The 24,408-nt window shown below is 31.3% G+C and overlaps 1 protein-coding gene across 1 annotated transcript in view; it reads right to left on the reverse strand.

Annotated features, from left to right (window-relative positions):
* The window catches only part of LOC113517025 (uncharacterized), a 37,317-nt gene that overhangs the window by 7,629 nt on the left and 5,280 nt on the right, over positions 1 to 24,408 (reverse strand). Inside the window, exons 2-7 of the mRNA XM_052899577.1 lie at positions 10,190 to 11,526; positions 7,652 to 7,805; positions 5,044 to 5,272; positions 3,983 to 4,079; positions 2,172 to 2,304; positions 805 to 1,022 (exon numbers count right to left, since the gene is read on the reverse strand). Coding sequence (XP_052755537.1) covers positions 805 to 1,022; positions 2,172 to 2,304; positions 3,983 to 4,079; positions 5,044 to 5,272; positions 7,652 to 7,805; positions 10,190 to 11,482 — 2,124 coding nt within the window. The 5' untranslated portion in view covers positions 11,483 to 11,526. The remainder of the gene's footprint in view (positions 1 to 804; positions 1,023 to 2,171; positions 2,305 to 3,982; positions 4,080 to 5,043; positions 5,273 to 7,651; positions 7,806 to 10,189; positions 11,527 to 24,408) is intronic.

Consider the following 24,408-nt stretch of genomic DNA (forward strand, 5'->3'; position numbering starts at 1 on the left):
TAATTTGGTTTGTGAAATATTGTATAAATATTATATATTCTTTATTGCACTTGAACAATAGATACAGCGGTTAGTTTAACAACTTTTTAGCAAAGAAGTTAAATATATATGAAACGTTATTTATTTTTTATCTAATATTGAATTTATGAACGTTCTTATTTTATTAAATAAATCTACGCAACAAAAGTAACTGGTAAATACCGCTATTTATTTGTACTGTCTAGGTATTTATTTTAAACTGGATGAAATAATTTTAGTTAATACGTTTCGATAATTGTCTATGACTTTTTATTTAGGTACTATTCTAACTTTTTTATAATTGATGTTTCATAGGTGAGTAAAAATCAAGATAAATATCTATGAGTTATAATTATTTATTGCTTTGTCAATATATGTATAACATTCCGTCTGAGTAAAGTTATCGTTATCTTAACCATTCGAAAACAATCCACATTCCCCTACCTAAAACAGTATTTCATAAACGGTATCTATAATGTAGAACAATAAATTAACTTGTTAATGAGTTACCTTAACATAATCTGTTAAACAGATAAGAACTTCTAATCCAGAAAGTCTTGTGAAAGAATTAAGTCAAGATAACTCCGTATAATGAGAGTAAATTATATCCAATGCTTGTTCACTTTATAATTTGGCTTCTGGGTAGATAGGTACCTAGATGCTTTGTGAATTTCTCGTAATCGAATAACATTTGAGTGGCGGCAATGGGGCAACAATAAAGGATTGTGTAAGGGATAAGGGATTTGTTTGTAAACAGTACAATACACTTAAGGAACTTTAGATTACCTTTCCAAAGTGCGTGAGTCCGCCGCGTAGGGAAGGCTCGGGTCGATCGGCGGAGGCGCACTCGGCCCACGGCGTATCGCATGTAGAGGTGAGTGTGAGATATCGTACTCCAACTTGGTGTAGGGTTCGGAGGACCCCAAGAGACCCACCTATTGCGTGGCCACCCTCGACTCCCACTAGTGAACACAGTCGCTGGTTGGCATGCGCCGATATTATATCTGGGATTTAGAAAAGAAATGTTGTACCTAGTGGGAAAATGCATTTTATTTTCTCTATTAATCAGTTACGTACGATATTAAAATAAGTTTTTATTGTTTTTATCACAATATTTAAATATTAAAGAATATTGTATTAAGTATACACTGTTATTTTCATTTCCTATTCCAATATTGAGGTACAGCCTTAGTCAGTGAATCACAAATCTCCCAATCAACGGTTGACTGCTAGAGAATACTACTAGTATTAAGTCCTTTTGTTCCATTTTTTTGTCGATAAAGTTAATTAAATATATAAATATACATGGATATTATTTATTATAATGTAGAATATTTAATCGATATTTAACTATCTATACACAGGTTTCTATATATTCAGTATTAATTTCATCATCGTCATCATACCAGCCATTAATAGTCTGCTGTTGAACATAAATAGGCTTCCCTCATAAAGGATGGTTTTGACAATAGTTGATAATAGTTGGCAGGCAGGTTGGCAACCGCAGTTAGCCTTTGGTAATGTTCTAAGAGGGATGCTGCTGTTCATCCCTCGACCATTAAGCTCCATTAGTTGCCTCTTATGACATCCACGGGAAAAGAAGAGGTAGTCCATTGTATGCCGGGACCACATGGCGCAGTATTAAATTACTGAGTAATATTTTAACGACACGAAAAGCAATTCCAATTTCCAAAACACTCAAGGCAAAAGAAAACTCTTTAAATTAATTTTAACCATTTCACGTTTTTTACATAATAAAGTCAAAAGACAACGAGTTTTTTATGCAAATTGCTCAGATGCTTTTGTATCCACTCTTCACCAGATTACAAAAAACTGTTGTGTATAATTTATCCTTTTCACAAATGAAAATTATTAAATTAAATTATTTCATTTAATGAAGATCTCTACAATAGTAATTTTTTGATTGTTTTTTGCGTTTATTTTTACGTATTCAAAGGAATACGACTGTAGAATTTGGATATTTATATTTTTATTCGAAAGAGTTCCTTTCTGCGTTGATCCTCGTTACTCAAAATAATAATAGAGTTGATAACTATTGTATATACCTGTAAATGAGTGTATATGATCTGCGTAACCAGATAATTAATATGATGTCAAATATTGGAGGACGATTATAATGTTTGATAAATTACCTTCAGTAGAAGTGCATATAGTAAGCTGCGGATGATACTTTTCAGTTAGCCTCTGTATGAGGTCTATCTGCTCGAATGTCAGTTGCACAGCGTCGCGGTGCTGCGCGTCGCAAGGCACGTACGCCGCCCAGAACTGATGCAAAATATGTATCACTTTGACGTACAGCTTATTAAATATCACGCACGACCTGCGCAATGTGTTCTAAGAGTAAGAAATCCTTACATTATAAGGAAAATTGTTTAAGCTCCTGTAATGGAAAATTCATTTGAGACGTGACGAAACTGTCGCATGTCAGTTTGAAATTTACGTGAGAGCACGCGTTTGATACGAGATTATAAATATTGTGTTAAAGCAAATATTAGGGGCGTTAGAACCGTACTGTGTATTTAAGCGTATATATTAATTTATTATAAATTTTATTCAAATGCAAATTATTTAATACGGTATCTATTTGACTTGAGGGAGATGATAGACTTATATAAGAGAATACCGTGGGGTAATATTACCCCACGGTGTAATCACCAAATTTTGTAAGACACATGTATACAACAGACAACATGTATAATTAAGATATTTTTTATCATAGCTGTGAGCATTTACTACTGATTTTGAAATTTTCAGAAGATTTATATTATTTTACGGAGCCTTCTATTAAACAATCGACTCTGTCAACAAAGATGTAGATATACTTGAGTACTAAATTATTTAATGCACACACCCATACAGTTTGGTATTTTTTTATTAATTCTAAGTAAAATAAATTTTTAATACTAAAGCTACATTGAACTACTTAACTCACTTTATAATGTACAGAGATAGATAATAAGTTGTTTCTTGTCTCTGATCATATCACAAGATATTATGCAGAAGTATCGAAAATTCAGAAGTTAATAAAATCATGTTAAATACCGTGTAAATTATTATTTTAAGCGTTAAATACCTAAAGTTGGTTGATCGAGACTTTAATGGTTTAATGACCTCGACGAACAAACGCAATGATTTAATTATCAATTTAATTAGACTTTTGGTAGTTAATATTTATTAGAAAGTATCATAATATTCAATAATTTTTGTGGTGTCTTATCAATACTGTTTTTTTTTTGTTTAATTATTACGTTTTATTTACGTTGGACATTTTACTAACCTATTAATAATTTGCTATTCACATTTAAAATATTTTTAAATACTATTTCAGTTTTTCATCTTGCACCGCGTTTCGCCAAACATTTATATTAGTTAAGTACGTTTTACATATATTTTGATACATAATAAAACATGTCTTTTGTTTCTGTAGATATCTCAATGCCCGTTTAAACAAAAAACGGTACTGGGGAGTAAGTTAATTTTCAGGAACCTTCTGTTCGTATTAACATTTTTGCAACTTCAACTTGATTTTATGATATTTCACAGTAAAAGGTAGTTAATTTTTGCGACAGATTTTCCAATCCCAATACGTCAAATGTTCGAATTCGAAAAGGTATCTGACATGAAAAGGTAGAGTGAGATTGGAGGGATTTTAAGAGCCTTAAAAAGGAGATGATTAATAATTCTACCTTTATGGTATCTATGCCTCATGGTGTTTAAAAAAATATTTTAGCATTTTTTATACCTAAAATGAAAGGTAATACGAATAGTAATTAGTATCTAGACCATACCATTATTCAGAAAAATATTTGTAATAGCTAGGCGAACGGACAGCCTAAATGGTTTTGGAAGGATTACGGTTTTCCTTTTTATATACAGAACGCTACCAAGATTATCAGGTATAATAGATTATTCATAAAAAGAACATAATATTAAACACTCTCACCTGAGCTGCAACCCGTCCTTGCTTCAGTCGGGGTAAATCTGTGTGACTCCAAGAACTTGTAGCCCAAGGAGATATTGTGCGTAAATCTTCGTCAAACCTGGAGACAACACACGATAATTAATTCTCGGTATTTCTATGTGCAGCCTAAGTGTTTAGATTAAGTGGTACTTATTAATTAAAAAGATAAATTAAATTGCGACTAAACCAATTAATAAAGTAATCCGGTGCAATATTGCCGAAAATGTCGTGTATTTATTTATTTATTCATTAGTACAAATATGTGTACATGGCGGACTTAATGCTAAAAGCATTCTCTCCCAGTCAACCATAGGGAAGTGTCAGAATACTCTAATGGGGTACTAGTAATTATTTATATACATACATACTAAAATTGCATATATAAACGAATAAATATATATAAATAATAAATATACTATATGACATGTATATTATACACGAAATTGAGAATAATATAAAGCGCTTACTTATCACACAGACAGAAAAAGGTGAATAGAGAACTTCTTTTTGTTTAAAGCCTTTTTTATTTTTAATTATATATTTAATTTATGAATGCATTAAAGCCAGTAGCAAGCTTTCCTGGTATAGGAACATTTTTTCTGATTCATACTTATAACATGGAGATTTAATACAAAATTGACGAGGTACCACGTTGCAAAATATAATTAGATTTGATTGTAATTAGTCTAAGCAATTTAATTTTTAAGTAATTAATAAACGGTCGGTTTCCTTGATGGAAAGTAGTGATCAATAAACAAGAACAATAGCGTAGCCATTACATATACAGTATTCGTAACACTATCTCCGTTCATTTACAGATGTTCGGCGGCAAAAATTCGAGCGAGTCTTCTGTTTTAGTCTTAGGAGGACCTTTATATTCCTATGTGTAACATGGTGATGATGATGTAAATATTAAGTTTTTATCACTGTTACTTGTGGAATATATTTTAAAGCTCTAAATTAGTAAAACAGGTAAATTTCGGCGTTTGAAAAGTTATCTACTCTCTTATGATGATTAAATTATACTATAAGAGAGGTCTTACCTAAAATCTTTTATTCTGTTATGTAAAAATTTCCGTATATTCCACGGTAAATCATTGTGTCCATCTATAAGCGGTGTGTCGTGTAGCAGTCTCTCTGCGAGCCGCAGCCTCTCATGCAAGGGGGCCCCTGGTGGAGCTCGAAGAGCGAGTGGTCCTGCCACGCAGGCTGTTCCCGCTACAAGTACTAGCACCGCCACACAGCACCATCGTCGGTGCCATACAGAAAAACCTGCATAATAATTATATCTATATTAAATAATTGATGCATGCTTATTTGTAGACACATTGATGTATCATCGCAGATAAGCTATAGGATAAAAAAAGCATTTTATTACTGTCAAATTTAATTCATGATGTGTTAGGTTATTTTCTTAGTAATTAAAAATTAAGCTTCAATCTTAGACAGAATCTTAAACCCTAAATATAACTACAATTATTATACGCGTTTTATCTATCGGTTTTTGTACCATAAAGCTCTGAGGCGATTAACAATGGAAATACTTTAAAAGAGCGAATATGATGTCATTAAAGAATATACCTCGCAGATTCAATTTAGGTCAAGCAATCGCTCGTTACGAGGATGTTACGGGTCTTTCGATAATCTCGCTGTCAAACGCAAACTTGCTCGATCACCGAAGCAGACACTGGCTTATATGTTTGGAAACTTCGCTGTAATACAAACTAATTGTTTTACTTAGATATATAAATAAGCTTATTCAAGTTTTTCATATTTTTATTTAAATTATGCAGTTATTTTTATTTCAAAGTTAAAGAAAATATTATAAAATTAAGATTTTAAACATTATTAATAATCATACGAATTAATTTCTATCGGAAGATTAAGTTAAGAATTTCGGGAATCAGCACACATACTTGAGACGAATTGAATCAGGCAAGAGATGATAATGTGTAATAATAGAGGTTTTTGGCATTCAGTTATCTCTGCCTACTCTGTAATAGATTTGGTATGATAGATAAATAGATAAACAGGAAACTAAGTAAGTAGGTATTTTTATTTTTAATTAAGAATTCTTTTCTATATTAAGAAGCATAATCTAATATCTCTATTATGTCATATTTTGTGACAAAAATATACAAAGCCCGATTTAAATTCCCATTATGATATAATCTCTATATATAAGAAATTTATATAATTGTATCTCTAGTATATAATTTTAAAAATAGAACATTAAATTTTTCTTGTTAAATTAAAGCTTTCATGTTGTTACCTGCCCTATATATTATACACATGTAATTATAACATTTGTCATAAGGAAATATACAGGCAGATCAGTCATGTATACTCTATTAATCAGTAAGGGTCTGGCGGGAGTAACGGAGAAAAATGTAAATAGTTACGGTTACCTACTAGTACGATAATTCGGGGTAAAGGGATTGATAGCAATGAGAACTACCAGTTCAATTAATATACCCTGCCAGGTCGAAGTAGTTCTTTCTAGAAACCGTTGTACTGAATTCCAGGTGTATTCAACACGATTGGCTAATTGACTTGCTTTTTCATTCTCACCTATCATCTCTTACTGGTGCCTCGCCAGCGTATACCTTTACCTGTCATGTGGAATGATTTTATATGGGTCAGTCAATGCGTAAAATAAATGATTTAATTTTAATTATTATTAGTATTCATTATAGATATTCAAAAGTAATGCTTTAGTAATGTAAGTTATAATTGCCAGGGAAAATTATCATATTTAATTGAGATTGCCCATGATTTAAAAATTTATAATTTACTATTTAATAAACTTTAATTTCTTTCAAGTTCCATAATTAATATACACTCATACATGCACACTGTGTGTAATTGTTTTTGTCTAATTTCCAATCTCTGTTATTACATTTTTTAGTCTGTAAGTAGATTAGTATATTACTTCTATAGTCTTGGTATATTAAATTAATACCTTAGACGAATTACTATATTATATATATATATATATATATATATATATATATATATATATACTATATTATTATATATATATAGTTATGTTATTAAGTTATTTTCTTAATAGCAAATTGGGTATTATTTACAATTGCTAAATAGTCTGTTTTTTTCCGCACTGTAGTTTATGGCAATTTTTGTTTATTTAGTTATTTATATTTATTTGTTCCTCAACCATATTTTATTTATAAGCGATTGCATTTTATCTGTATAAGTTTTGGATTCGATTAGATTTGATCGTACTGTTGTTTATGTTGCTAATTTTCAGTCTTTTGAATATACAAAAACTATCACAAAGAGATTATTTGCCTTTGGTTTAGTTGCCAATAGCGAAATTCCATGATTATTCTGTGTTAGTATACATTATAACTATAAAACTTAGCTGAATAAATTTTTTATAGGTATAATCGTCAAGAAATTCTTAAATAATTCTGATAAAGAAGGAACTTTTATATTTCGTCATTTTGGTTTATATATATATATATATATATATATATATACATATATAATCATTTAAAGATGTAAAAATAAAATGTGCTACACAAAACTTTACTCAGTACCAGTATAGTATTATATAATCTGTGATCTTGTGTACCTAAAAATATTAGAATAATAATCAGTCCATAACAATAATAATCTCAAACTAACGCGAAGAGTTAGCTGTAGTTGTAGAGCTGTGGCTGGTTGTGGAAGTGGTCCCAGTGGGCAGCCATTGCGGAGATTTGCATGCACTGCACGCCGCTGCTCGTGTTCCCTGGCCGCGCTCTGTTACATCAGGTGCTGGGGCGCTTCGCTTTTTTCCCTGTGATGTATTATTATTACGTGAGATTACGAAAAAGTTATTAGAGGAATTGAGGTAGCTCAAAGATATTCATAACGAATTTTAAATGTACATAGTTGAAATAAGAGAAAACTCGGGACCCAAATTGTAATTCAACTAAAACTACAATAGTTTTTTAAATAAGTATTTTAATTGGGATACAAGAAGAAAAATATTATTATATGTCTAATTATTCTAATTGTGTGAGAATGTCATCTTCCCATTACAAGACCGTGATGGTCTTTGGCGTTGCTTAGGACAATTACTTTCATTATATACTTTCTAAAGACGATACATATACATTTTTTAAATCATTATAACAATACTTTGAAAATACAGAGTTTTAGACTTGGAATCGATCTTGAGCTCTCCGGACTGCAGTGCTTGACTGCAAAAGACCGACTGAAAAAGATGCATAATGTTGTTCAATAGTAAATCTTAAATTTACAAATAAAAATTTATGAATACGTAGCTATATTGGATTGGTAATCATAATAGATAAAAATATTATATAATACATCTTAATGAATATGTATTATTTTCAAAAACGTCTATAGGTATATCTTGAATATTAAATTATTTTAAGACCTATAACTTAAATCTTAAAGAAGATCTTTTGATAAAATAATTAAATTTGCTTTAAATTTCTTTTATAGTAAAATCTTGTGGAGTTTCAGTCTAAAAATTAGATAAAATGCTGCACTGTAAAAGTCTTTCATAGCTTCATTAATTTGGAAACAGCTCAGGTTCACCCTCCATCATCCGTTATTTACCTATAAGCGACATTGAAATCTTAAAACAGCCGGGTTTCCAGTTTCACTGAAACTTTGTTGCGGAAAACGAATTGTTTTACCATTCATTATAAATTAGGGAATGAGGTAAATTGTGCGGATAAATAAAAGGGAAACGTTAGGAGAATGAAGATCAAATGGTTTTAACCAGGCATACGTAGAATTTTCATTTGATCAAAATTTTAACTTAACGACTTTCTTATTTAAAAATGATTTTATATAAAAAAATATTTAGATTTATAATTTATGTGCCTAAAGGTAATTTTTTTTTTATTTATGAGTTAGGTATATAATATATTTGAATTCTTATGATTATAATACAAATCTAAGTAAATTTCGGGTAATCATTCTTTTATTTAGGCTTAAGAATTAGGTAAATAAGAATATCATTATGCACATTATAATAATGCTAGAGTAGAAGTAATTTATTAGATAAATTTTGATAAGGAATTTATAAAATATTCATACACACACACAAATATTTTCAATTATATTGTCATTTCTTTGCACGCAGTAGAGTACGGTACGGATACAGTTATATGTTTGATACCCATAAATGAAATAAAATAGCTGTCAAAAGGGAGCCATTGGAGTGAAATTGTCGTTTATTTATGCAAATAATCACAAGATTTCTTCTACCACTTTACTCTGGTGTCCCAGGATTTCACTACGTAATATAAGACATTTGACGAGGGTGTTGGTTTTTGCGTAAAGTGATTGCTGTCTGATCTCTACCAAGCCATTTTTAACAAGAGTAGTTAGATAAATATTTCCTTGATGAATTACTCTTAATTAAATAATTTTTAAATCAATATATTAAAAAAATCATTGACTTGGTAGGAGTATAGAGGACAAAAAACCGCTGTATATTTAATTATTGATTATTACAGATCCGAGTAAAAATATTTAATATGTTATGAAAATAATTATGATACATAAATCGAAGAGAGAATTGGGATAGTTTAATGATTCGCGAAATACGTAAGTAGAACTTGACACCCATTTATTAACTTAACATTAATCTTTATAGCACAATGATTATTAATAGAACTCCATTGTTATAGCGATATTTTTCGTGGCGGTGCGATGAAGAAATTCATTAATTAAGCCAATAATTAAATGTGTTCACCCTTCCTAAACAAACATTATTAATTTAGGTACCAGTAGAATATCCTGGATGGTGCATTTATCGTACTTTCGGAGGAAGGTGTCTGTATATGGTATATGTATATGGTAAGGTGTCTGTATATCATGGTAATTATATAAAAGAGGGTAACAATTTTTTATTTTATATTTTACAAACAGTTACATAACTTTCTTTAAATCCATACATAACATATGAAATAAAATAAGTGTATGAGTGAAAAGTCTTGTTTGATAGAAAAATGCGACTTACTGAATGGTTCGAGCAACGGAACGTGATTTGCAATTTTGTTTATAGAGAAATGAGGGATTTAATGAAATAAAATTATTTACCTGTTCTTATGTAATGAATTTCATAGAAGTATTTAGTAGTACAAGTAGTTACGTTTTAATTTATATAAATTGTGTAATTTTTTAAAATATCTAACGTACCTGAGTGTCATAAAAAATAGAAGGTATCCTGGTGTTGCGGCTTGAGTCACAAGTGCACTGAGCATGTGCAGTACGAGGACCACCCATCATTATTACATCCGCTTCTACAAAAGCTTGCGAATCATCGTCCACTAAATCACTTCGAGTACTCCTAGATTCAACTGTATTTTCTTCTCGCGACCAACTCTCTGAACTTCTATCCCTAAATCTTTCTCTTGGAAAGTCATTATAAGACATTTGTCTTTTTATACTTTTACATCGACTACGGTTATCTAGCGTAGAAAATTTCGTGATTCCAAGAGCAGGCGAATTTCTAGTTATAAGGTCGTCATTATTATCAAAACTTCTAATTTTTATCATTTTGTGTGATCTTCTACTCATATCTGCACTTACATTACAATCTCGTAATCTATCAAAACATTGGTCCACATTCCCAGAAAAGTTAGCATATGTCGCCGCGTTATTCTTCACATCGTCTTTTGTTTGAAATCCTGAGGAATAGATACAACTTTGGCTATTTACTCGTCTTTGAGACTTGTCTACTAAAGACAACATTGATAGCTTTTTAAGCGAGCTCGAGGAACCTCCAGTTATCTCTGCTAGTTGTACAGCATTTTGGTGCTTTTTTAATATTGATTCTCCGCCAATTTTCTTTAAGTTAGACAGTTTTCTCTTAATCTTTTGTACCAAAGTATTCGTCGGATCGTACGATATTAACTGTTTTGAAATGTAATTAGAAACACCGATGGTTTTGCTTTTAGTATGTTTCCTATCTAAGCTGCGATGTGACCCTACTGCTAAATGACTCCTTCCAGAGTCTCGTTTGATCCTTTCTAAATCATAAATATTTAGTGTATGACCTCGTTGATCTACAGCATCGCGATGAAAATTCAAATAATTATTTTGTTGAACATTACAGTTACATATTAAATCGAAATCATGTTCTGATATGTGTTTCTCTAAGCATTGTCGTTGAGCTGCTAAAGCGAGACAGGCTTCGCAATCAACACCAAGTAACAGTTCGAGACTGGTATTTCTAATGAACCCATCACTAAAAGTGCGGGATCGGAAATTATGCGTGGCATGTTGTCCGAGATGGGATTCCCATTCAGGCCCAGTATCCATGGCTGCAGTATTTGCCCTGCCTGGAGCGCTGCTTTCACCATCCACCATGGTAGAAGCATCACGATTGACTTGTATAACTCGCGGTTGTCGAAACACACGGCTGTCACTCCGTACTGAACTTCTCGATGGTGAAGGTGATGGCCGTTTAAAGTTGTCCACTTGAATCATTGTAGTGTCTTGATATGATCGTTGTTTGTAAATTGTTTTAGCACCTGTCATAAAAGAAAGAAACATAATATTAGTAAAACGAAGTGTAAAAGATAGTATGGTCATACTTATATTTTGTACACTTAAAATGAAACATATCCCGGATTAATTCATAGAGTACTTTTATCATCACGTTGATAGAGTAAGGGTGCTATTATAATTTACCGTAGCATTGATCGATATTATACAATCTATAATGGCGGTCTATAGGAGTGTCCTATAGACCGTAAAACGTGTAAACGTGTGCAATTAATTTTTTGTGACTATATTGTGGGCATTCATCGCAAAAAAATACGTCCATAATAAATATCATGTACTGAAATTTAAAAGCTTCTCTCTCCATACTTATATAGGGAATGTACCTAGCAGCAATATTAATATTTTTGGTATAGTGCGTTTTATTTTACTTCATGTAGACAAAGTCGTTAATAGATGTAGTCATCTATATATTAAAGTCAATAAAAACCATCAATTAAAGTCAATAAAAATCATATAAAACATCAGCCAAGTTGAACCACTCTAGTTAATATCTGTATATATTTATGTAATTTACTTACATGAATGTACTTATTGTGAAATATTATGTATCCATCCGAGGGTCGGAGCGATCTTTGAATATCAATAAGGTTTTAACATTATTTGATTTAAAAAAATAGCACAAATTTAGAACTTCCATTAATGTCGAAGTTTCAGTAGGCACCTAACAACAACTATAGATACCTGTACGTTTATTCATAAAAAAAATGTCATCATCATTTCAGCCGTTATCCGTCCATTGCTGAACATAGGCATCTCCCATATACTATCATAAGGAACGGGAGCGTTCCTTATGGCAGTTTCCTACTATGGGGATTTTGCCAGTAGATATCACGCTTGGCAGGTGGGTTGACAACGGCAGTTAGGCTTTTGATGATGAGAAAGACTCCGCTGCCCATCCCTCTACCGTTGAGTTCTCTTAGTCGTCTCTTACGACACCTTCGGGAAAGGGCGGCCTATTCTATACTGGTACTACATGGCAACATAGGACTTTATATTTAGAAGTAAATCAAGGTAAATTTACTAAAATCGAGAAATTTATATAGTTAGGAAGTTAAATTTAATGTCATATGTACTCTTTCAGGAGTTACTACACTCCTTTAATTATAAGCATTTATTACTATAACTTTATCCAATCTCTATTAAATGTTATTTCTGAATTCAGTGTTCTTAGTAGGTATTGAACTAAATTACCTAGTAAAATTGTTTGACTCAAACAATTTTAATATATAATTTAGTGTGTAATACATAATTTAGGTGTAAAACTAAATTAGATATAGTAAAATGTACCTACATGTTTTACGTATAAATGTTAGATTAAACGGAAATTTAAGCTTCCGATAGGATTTGAACTCGTATATTTTTTTTGCTGTATGGTTTTGGTCAATAAGATATAAAACGTGAACCTTCAATTTCTGTTTCAAAGTTAATTGTAATACAGGTTGCATCTACAAAAACTGTTTATCTAATCCGTGTTTATTTAGTTAGTGTAATAACGTTAATTTTTTATTTTATGTACTAAAATATATACATCAATATAATAAAAATTATTATTTTAAATACCTTTAATATTTAATAAAATTGCCTTTTTTTCATTTACACATAAACAAATGATAGACACGTTTTTGCCTTAAGTCGTCTAAACATGTATGTTCAATACCTGTTTATTGAAAGTTTAACTTTTTTGTGATAAGACGATATTACCGTTTATCATATGTTTAGTAGCAATGTCAATTAGCGAAAAAAAATATGCAACTTAGATTGGCAAACAAGTAGATGGTTGCCACTTTCCGTCAGGTGAGATAGGGATAGTAGTAACCGTCTCCTATAGACATGAGCACATAGAGCATGAGATGACAAGAGCACCATGAACATGACAGAGTATACTGTGACGTCTATGTATCCTTCATGCGTTGCTATTTTTGAGGACTAACAAACACGTGTGGGACAAGGGTACCCAAGTAGTTGATTTTTGTATAGTCTCCTTTTAGTATAATATACATTAACAAAAATTCTAAATATTTATTTGTTATTTGATAACAGTAGATTTTCGATTGTAAAGGAAATTATCAATATATAAAAAAAAAACTTTAAAAACCTGACTTTAAAACTGTTCAAATAATATATATCAATCGAATGAAACAAATAATCAAACAAGCTGACGGCCCACCTGATGGAAACCATCGCCTATAGACATGAGAAGTACCATAGACATAACAGAGTATACTGTTTCGCCTATGATACCTCCTATACGTTGCCATTCCTGAGGACTCAAGTGTTATTCCTCTGTACCCAGTAAATTTACTACCATATCTCACCCTTCAAACCGAAACACAGCCATGCAAACATAACTGCTTCACGGTAGAAACACGAATGGGACAGAAATGCCCAAGCAAACGACTTGTTTACGTTACGTTACCTTTGGTCCTCTGGTACTTTGTTTACGTTACGTTATGTTCAACAACAGTCTCTAAGGACTCCATTGGGGATTGCAGTTGTGAACATATTTATTAATATAATAATCACATAATAAATAAAATAATATCATAATGAACAAGAAGTAATGTAATTACGAGCAGATCGATAACAGAGAAATGATTTCAATATTTAATGTTTTCATCTCCTTCCAGGAATATAGGTAGGCATAATGTTTGTTATCGACAGGTATATAGATATATTATTAATTTAAGACCGTTCATACAGAAGTTTATCATAGTGTAGCAATGTCAGAATTCTCTGTCAATTTTCAAATACGTTTGAAACGTTATATATATACAATATATATGTTTTGTACGTTTGCATATATATATATATATATATATATATATATATATATATGTATGTATAATTATCGTTATAAATTTTACACCTACTTCGTATTTTACTTTGAAAGTTACGGTTATGGACAACAAAATCTAAATTTAGTGTTATATCAGAGCTTTTTTTAGCCACATCAAATCGCGAGGATATAGCTTCTCTCTGTTGAAATCTTCAACTCATAAAAAAAATATTATAAATGTTGTAAATTATTCAATTACTATACTTCGGTAAGATTCAGTATGTAACCTACGCTCTTAAACAAATATCATGCGTAAATATGGAGATAAGTATTTACTGTATAAAAAACGTGTAGGTAAATTAATTTGCTTTATTTTAAAAATAATGTATTTACTTATACCTTAAGTATCCATATTTGTCATCACAATTTTATTAATAATTTATATTTTCATTAGCTGCTTACCTAGTTAAAAACCTCAGTAGGTAAGTAATCATTACGTTATTTAAAAGCGGGCTTATATATTTAAATCACGGAGTAAGTAAACAGAATCGCTATGTTATTTAAGAGTCGGTATTGCTCCTATATTGATAATACCACCTAAAAGTATCAACAAAATAAACAGTGGCGGATTTACCAGCAGGCTGAGTTGGCTGGAGCCTAGGGTGGCAGATTTAAGAGGCGGCAAATTTAAGGCCAAAAGTTACAGTTTTATTGTAAAAAAAAAATTGAATAAAAATGATTGTTAACTAGGGCATCGAATAGTAGGTGATATAATTTAAATAACCTATTAAAGGCAAATGTGAAAATCCGTCACTGAAAATAAAATGAATGAATATCCAAGTGTTACTATTCATAATGCCTCTGTTAAAAATGTCGCTATCGATAGGTATCATTAAAACGAAGCTACATTATAGTACAAAATTTTAAAATTTAATTATTGGTTACATAGATGTCATATAAACTTTTTGTTGGAAGTGGAAGTGGTCTTGATGCAGATATCTATATAATTTTATATTAGTTTTGGTGCGCAATCATAGCTAATCACCGATTGAAATATGAAAAAAAGATCCAACCTGGATTGGAAAAATCCAAAAATGGATTTTAGTATAACTGCCGTTACAGTAGTATTATACTAATACTTTTCCATACAAAATTGTATTGTAGTTATTTATGTCGGTGTTAGTCACGTTTTAAATTCGGAGTTTTCCGACAAATTCGAAGTCAATAGGAGCACTTATTCATGAGTACGGTTCAAATTAAAACACGAGTAAAGCCGACATAAATAGTTACATTATAGTGTGGCTCATGATAGTTATTATTCAACAATATAAAACTATCTTCCGCTTGATGCACTCTCTCCCTTTTTTTCGAGGGAAGAGTGTACATCATTTTATCATTTTTTTATCATTTTCCGAGCAGATGTGGAATAGGATATAGAACGAAAAAAAGGACGCGAATATACATCCAACGAAAATTATATTAACATATTAAGTAGATTGGTATTACTTAGCATGCACTAGACGTGTAAAGTAAATTACTTTAAAAGTTTAGAAAGTAAAATTTTATTATATAAAAATATATTCATGAAAATACTAAACCTATACGGTCTAGTAATTTATCATGAGTGAGGTAGTTCGTAAATTACTCATACATACGAAATATCATGCACACGCAGAGGACAAATACCTATTTTCCAAATTTTTCACTCTCATGAGAGATGTTTCAGTTGAAAGTTGCGGTGTGTGCATATATGTAGGTATCCGAGGGCGAGACGACTTATGACGGGTAAAATGAAAGACCGCGAACAGACGAGACAGGGCGTCGTCGGCGGCGACGAGCGGGAATAAGCCATTTTTGTTTTATGTTTGTTTTACTGTTGTGGAATGACAATACAGCTTTTGTGTTGAGTGTTCATTTCGGTATTCATTATTATCAGATTATTTGTATTTATGTTCAGTGAGTATGTACGTCTTTAGGAATAATAAGCAGAAGTAGATAGATTGGATATAGAAAGATGAGAAAGGTAAGCGTCATATCATAGCTTACCTGTAATTTGAGAATATTTTTTTAAATAATTATCATATTTATAGTTTCAATTCGTGGGCATTTAGAGCTTGATTTGGGAAATTGCTTTTCTTGCAAAATTTTTGTACACTATTTTTGTAATTCTTCTAATTGCATTTAAATAGCTGAACCTACTCATACGAGTAGGTTCAGTTACTATACAGTAAGTTTATTTTTTTTTATTTGTTTAGTGTCTACGCATCGCACAAGTATGTAACCCTAAATTATCTTCAACTAAATCAACTTACACTTTAGAACTTCAAAATAATTAAACTTTTGTTTATTCATGCGAATCATCTCGGTTTTTATCGGCGTGTTTCTGTTCTTCACGATTGAAGTAGCTTTTTTTTTATATGAGTATACGTACATAATTATTACCAATCTTTATATTTTTATGTAAGGTACACCACAAGATAAATAGTAGGTACTAAGAGTATCACGTACCCTTATCAATCACGCACGCGTGGTGTCAGTTTTTGCCATGTGTCTCTAAAATATATTATTTAATATTTTGTATAATTTCTACAATTATTGTTAAAATTTTATTGAATAAAAGTGTCCTCATGATCTTATTTAATTCTATTTATTTCATAACATATTCAATACTAGCGATTCAATCTGGCTTTGCATGAGTAGATAGAATTTTCGAAATCAATACATATAATAAAAAGTTTCAGTCATTTTAACTGATTGGTTATTTTTATAGCATTTTATGTGTGATTCTTTACATTAATATAACTTTTTTATTTATGAACTGATTGTAGCCAACCGCAAAGCATTAGTGAAAACAGCATTCAAATTGGTTAAGCCATTCCTGAGATTAGCGTGCACAAACGTACAGACAAACAGACAAAAAATCTAAAAATCATTGTTTTGGGCTCTATTGCGTTCATTAAGCCACCCTATACTCGTTTTTCTTATATATCTTCCATGAACAGATAGCGGCCAGTTATGATTTTATTATATGTATTGATTATCAAATGATGATTATATTACACGAAAGAAAACCATTTTTTTCGGTTATTAAATATGTAATCTTCATATTTAAATAATATTTCTATAATGAATATATTACTTTATATATATTTCTATAATGAATATATAACTTAATTATAATTAAGAGTAAAGGAAGCGGAAATGTGGAAATAAAGCAAGATCATAAATATTTGAAATACTTTTTTTTATTAAGTCACTTTTCTTACTTATATTCTTTAAATGGTGTAAAAAGATTTATGTATGAAAATCATGTCCATGAATACCAAATTCAATGTGGAAATATATCCTATTATTTGCTTATTGGCTGCACAATGCCTGCGTTCAGCGGTAGGTAAACAATTCGAATCCAGTATAGTTTGGTTGGAAATACAATAGGCAATCAGCCAATTGAATCTGAATGACCTGATTATCGAGTAAGTTTAATATTCTTTATGATATAATGAATTCCAAATTATTAGACACATAATAAATACAAACTAAAGTTTTTTGAACTCATAAAAGTCATGTCGTGTATGGTAGCTTTTATTGATTATATACATACATTCGTATATATAAATTAACGTAGTTACCATTTACTTAAATAATGAATGAATTAACAGGAATAAGAATATTGTATTCAAATGTATTATATCGTTAAACTTTAGTAAGTATAATAATAGATAAGTGCTTTGAGAAATTTGTGAAACTCACTAGATATTTTTTTAATGGGATGAAAATGGAATCGTGCCTATGAGTGGCGATAAAGCCCATTTTCCCATCGTAATATGAATTAACCATGATAGTTTACAGAGGAGACCACGTGGACGTTTATCTGATACTGCTAGGAACGGAGCCGTTAGAACCCATTACTAAACAATTCTTTACTCTAGGAATTGGGACAGTATATGATTTTATAACGTTAGTTTTACTAATAAAGTCTTACATAAACCTTAAAAAAGCTCCAGAACACATCTATGACTAGCCACAGAGAAAATGTAATTTACTTCCACCAGATTTCTATACTTTAATAGTAAGGAAAAGTAACTACTTATATTAGGTGCTTTTTATTGCCTCGTTGCGAGCAAACGACTGAACCGATTGTAATAAATGAGGTATCGTTAGATACTGTATACCTAATATGTCGCTAAGATATTTTATTATTAAAAAAAAAGAAGTTTAATAATTTTGCAATCGCAACGTTATTTTAATTAATTATGCCACTTCAGAGAGAAAAATTAAAAGTCGTTTGCATAGGTATCGTTCTGTCCCACCGACAAGCTTGTTTCGATTGTTTCGATTTGTGTGACAGCCTGCAATCGTCGGAGAGAATTGTCAGTAATGAGATCCAATAGCTTCATTGCTAGCAATATATGTACCATATCAGGTCGATCTCCACGAAATTTCTTCTGGAAATGACTGTGGTTAATTTTTGTGGAATTCGTCACGATTCATGGGTTAAGTTACCTGCTTTTATTCTCACTCATCATCTATCACTGGTGCCAGCGTATACCAAAAGTGCAGGCAGAGTAACGATTCTATTCTAACTCATCAAAAAACCTGCGACCGTCAGAAGGCTTTACCATTCCAAGTTAAAAAAAAAATTCTAAAATAAGAAAACAAAAACCTATAATAAATTTGATTTCATTTAGATTTATGTTCCATAAACATACCGTCCGTGTTCTATTATTTTTTTGTGTTGTACCAACGATCTCCATTTAGATACAAATCTACAAATAATTCAATTATTCGTTATCATCATTCATTCGTTCTTTGTTTTCGTTCCATTCCGATCTTAATTCAGTGATTTGGTCGTATCTTCTCTTATTCGCCCATTCATCATTGTTTGGGTCTCATGTCATTTAAAACTCATATTTTTGTTGCATATAATTTTTTGCAGTATATTGAATTTATTAAAGTATAAATTGCCTATACTGAAAAAGATTCAATAGTTAATGATTACAAATGAAATTAATAACCGAAAGTATAAACTGTGTTAATGTTGTGAAGAATTACATTACTTGGATAATTTTTTGAGCAATTGAGCAATGAGAATTATATCTAGTCTGAGATATCATTAATTCTTGATATTGTCAAAGATTTAATAACGTTTGTTTCCTGAATAAAAATCGAAACCTGCTTGCGATCTATTCCATATTTTGATCGGAAATGAAAAATATTTCTATTGCTTGTCCCTTACAGAGGACATAATGTCCACGTGTGTTACAAATAACGCCTACTTTTAGATAGGCATACATTGTTTGGGCATCTCTGAACACCGTTCCATTAACAGGATAATGGAAGTATCTTCAGGGAAAATAAAATGTGAAAAAGATTTCTCAGTGGCTACCTACCTAAGCGGTCATTTGTAAGAGGCCAAGAAAAATGCTCACTCGTCCAGAAAAAATAATCGTGAGCGCCATGTACCTCGTGACTTTAGTCGCATATTCTTTCGCGGTAATCTCTGTAATTGAAGCTCTTAAATTAACATTATCTTTTAAGTATAAGTAACTAAAGTGTTTAGATTTCATGATTGTCGCATTTAAAGGGCGTTCTTGCGGCAATGTCCAAGCAAATGAGTTCTTTTTTAATTTCGGGAAAATCCTATTTAAATTTTTCTACTCATAAATACTTTCATGCTTTGTATGTGAAGCAGTTTTTCAGAATTCGTACTTAATTAGTTAGTTAAGTAAATGGTGCTTTTGCTTTAATTACCGGTTTTAGATTTCTGATTATTTGTGTTGTCTAGAACAGACTAAACTGTATTATACCTTCTATTTGTACTCTATTGACATAATTAAAATTATTATTGCCTAAATATTTTTTTTATTTGTTATGGTTGACAGATATAAGCAAAATTAAGTTTGTTATAATATCATTGCTATATTTATCTCAGTAGTTGTGTGGTCCCGGTATAGAACGGGCCACACATTCCTTTCCCGTGGGTGTCTTAGAAGCAACTAACTAAATTTAATAGTCGAGGAAGGGGCAGCAGCATCCTTCTTAAAACATCACCAAAGTCTAATTGCGATTGCCAAACTGTCTGCCAAGTGTGGCAACTAGGTACTAGGTATATATATATATATATATATATATATATATATATATATATACATATATATTAGAAGTTGGTTAAATTTGTTTCAATAACTGATACACACACTCATTTTATTGTCAGCTAATAATTCAATAATTGATGATCCATCTGAAACAGGTTCGAAGAAAATTACATACCCGTCTATAATTACCATGAAAGTATATACCTAATGGCTGAAATTTTGTAAATGTAACAAAAATTGTTAGAAATATTTTTGCAGGAGAATGGTTAGCTAACTATAAAGATATAGTATCGTCTATGAAACAAAATTATTCAGTATAGGTATTCTCTCTAGTCTTTGTTCTACAAAGATTTTTCAAAGCCTATAATCTCTTTATAATACCGGCAATAATGTTCCCAAGAGGTCGCTCGCAGAGATGTAAAAAGAAAACTAGTGAAGTATGAATAAGATTAACACACTAGCGTTCTGCACCTACTAAATATACTCGTACATATTTATCCCTACTAATATAAAAAAAATGTGAAAGTTAATTTACTGTTAATTACCTCTTGCCATATACACAATTCAAAAATCTTAATATACCCCTAGGTGGTGTTTGCTATTGATGAGTGAAAAGGACACTGCTACTTTTTACGGTTACTTATAAGTTTCACGAATAAAGTTGCGTTAACATTCAGAATAATTATCTTCATCATATCAACCATCAAGTCTCCACTGCTGAATATATGCCTCCCCCATAAGGGGTGTTTTGCCAGTACCTAGTCGCTACGCTTGGCAGACAGTTTGGCAATCGCAATTGGGCTTTAGTGATGTTTTAAGAGGGATGCTGCTGCCCCTTCCTCGACTATTAAATTTAGTTAGTTGCTTCTAAGACACCCACGGGAAAGGAATGTGTGGCCCGTTCTATACCGGGACCACACAACTACTGAGATAAATATAGCAATGATATTATAACAAACTTAATTTTGTTTATATCTGTCAACCATAACAAATAAAAAAAATATTTAGGCAATAATAGTTTTAATTATGTCAATAGAGTACAAATAGAAGGTATAATACAGTTTAGTCTGTTATAGACAACACAAATAATCAGAAATCTATAACCGGTAATTAAAGCAAAAGCACCATTTACTTAACTAACTAATTAAGTACGAATTCTGAAAAACTGCTTCACTTACAAAGCATGAAAGTATTTATGAGTAGAAAAATTTAAATAGGATTTTCCCGAAATAAAAATAGAACTCACTTGCTTGAACACTGCCGCAAGAACGCCCTTTAAATGCGACAATCATGAAATCTAAATACTTTAGTTACTTATACTTAAAATTCATGTGTATATATATATATATATATATATATATATATATATATATATATATATATATATATATATATATATATATATATATATATATATATATATATATATATATATATATATATATGGGGAAGTAATCCATGTTGTTGTTTTGAGATAATCATTATGAAATGTTGGAGGGATAAACCTCCAGACGATCCTAAATCATACAGACCTGTTACCCTGCCACCATCACTAGGAATACTATTGGGACGACCTCGTAGTAAGTATCGTGATTAATCCCATGTGATCCCAAATTTCACAATAACCGGTTTAAATTCACTTTAGGTACGGAAATTCCCACGGGAACGAGAGATAATTGATTTGCTCAGTTGAAGTCGTAATTAACACCTACTAATTAAAAATACAGTTTATTATTTATTTTATAAAACAGGAACTAAAAAATACTATCAGACTGTATCGAGCTAATAATATCCTGCTCTCGTGAGGATTAATCATTGTCTGGTGGTAGGCCCAGCAATTATAGGTAAACATAAAAAAAAAAACATGGGCGAGCCAAGGAAACTATTAAATTAATTAATATTATTTTCCTACCTTATTGGTTTATAGGAATCTTTTTATGTTAAAGACATCGGATTTAGATACCTACAATGTCAATGAACAAATCTCATTAAGATGGTAACAATGATAGGAATTACTATCAAAAGATTCCGGTCTATATCGTTCTCTAGTTCAATTCCGGATAAATTCTGAAGTAGTGATTATAAATAGATCACTGGAAAAGATAAATGGAACGTGACAGAGGGCGAGTTTATCGCCCATCTCCCGGATTAATTACGTTTGTAGAGGATTTTTAAAATCATGGAACAATTAGTTTCCTAGTTAAATATTTCAAATTTTATATTTAGACACACAACGGATGCTGTCTGCAATGATGATGATGAAAATGGTCTGGAATGAATAATTATATAGAATAGTCACCTGGGTGAGAAAAGAGAAAAAAAATTTAGCAATTCCATTCACAACACTATGTGTTTTATCATTTGTTGACATATTCTTCGGCTAGCTGTTTCTTGCTAATAAGGTGACCAACTATTGTTTGTTCAAAAAGAGTACACTTTGCAAGTACACACATCAAAAAAGTCTAAGCAACACATACTATTTCAAATTATTAATCAATTATTATATAATTTTTTACCAAGTGGGTAATACCTATATAAACTTTTTTGATTTAAAGGACATACTGGCTGGTTGTAAAAAAATAGAGTATCATTTTTTTTTTCACAAATTCAAAAGCGAATGCATTTGTTTAGATTTTATAGCGTTTTTTTTGGTTATTAAAATTTAGTATTCTGTATTGATTTTATGATTTAAACAATAATTTGAAAAAAGTTTTGAACAAATTTGGATTTTGAGACATATTTTACGTCATAGAGTGACATTATTTGAACGCAGATGAAATGCAAAGAGCTGTAGGGATGTTGCAAGCGGGAAGAAGTCAATCTCAGGTATCTCGGTATTTTGGTGTAAACAGAAGCGTTATTTGCCGTCTTCATCAGCATTACACTAACATGGGAGATCCTGCTGAACAGCACCCAGGTCGAGGAAGGTGTATCGATACATACAACTGACTGCAAGACGCTAGTTGATGTTAATCGCCCGAGAGATATGTTAAAGGCTACAAAATTCAAATGGTATTGTTGTTAGCTGCCAAACTGTGCAAAATCGACAGCATGAGTATGGCCTACGAGCACGACGGCCAATTAGGTGCCCATCGATACGTCACGGGAATCGCGCTCGTTGGTGTAGAGAACGCATTACATGGACCCGGGAACAGTGGGATAAAATTTTATTTTGCGATGAGTCTCGATTTGGTTTCAAGCCTGATACTAGAAGGGTAAGAGTGTACCATCGTCCTGGAAATACTGAAAGACGTTACGTACGTTAAGGAAGTGCATCCATACAACGGCTCAACAATATAGTAGTAGTATGGGCGGGTATTATGAAGAACAGACGAACTGAGCTCGTTTTTGTAAATAGTAACATGAACGCTGTAAATTACGTTGAGGATGTTCTAAGGCCTTATGTTCGTCCATTCGCACAAATGCTTGCCTCCGATTTCACGTTGATGCATGACAATGCGCGTTTGTATACAGCTTTGCACACACGGGAGTACTTGGCAAGGGAAAACATCCTGGTATTGCCTTAGCCTGCACAATCGCTAGATCTCAACCCCATCTAGCATGCATGGGACATGCTCCAGAGACGTGTTTTAAAGGATGTGGATGGAGTGACAACAACCCAACTGATGGACTTACTAAAATTTCATTGGGAGCAATTGCCGCAGGATAACATTAACAGTCTCATCGATTCTATGAATAATCGGTGCCAGCAAGTTCTCCATAACAGAGGAGGCCACACTTGTATTATGCAATTTTTGTACAACCATTTAATTTTAAGTTTAGTTGATTAGGCACCTTACTTTGTATTACGTATATATAGTACTTACTCGTAATTATTGTTAATGAAGATTAAAAAAAATTGTTGTTTTATATCAAAAAAACATTAAATAATATAAATAAGAAAATACTAAGGATTTGATGCGAAAACACATTGTAAAATTGAAATTTGTATGTGTTGCTTAGACTTTTTTGATGTG

This window comes from Galleria mellonella, unplaced genomic scaffold (assembly GCF_026898425.1).
Source record: "Galleria mellonella isolate WM207_F2 unplaced genomic scaffold, CSIRO_AGI_GalMel_v1 utg588, whole genome shotgun sequence".
Lineage (NCBI taxonomy): Eukaryota > Metazoa > Arthropoda > Insecta > Lepidoptera > Pyralidae > Galleria > Galleria mellonella.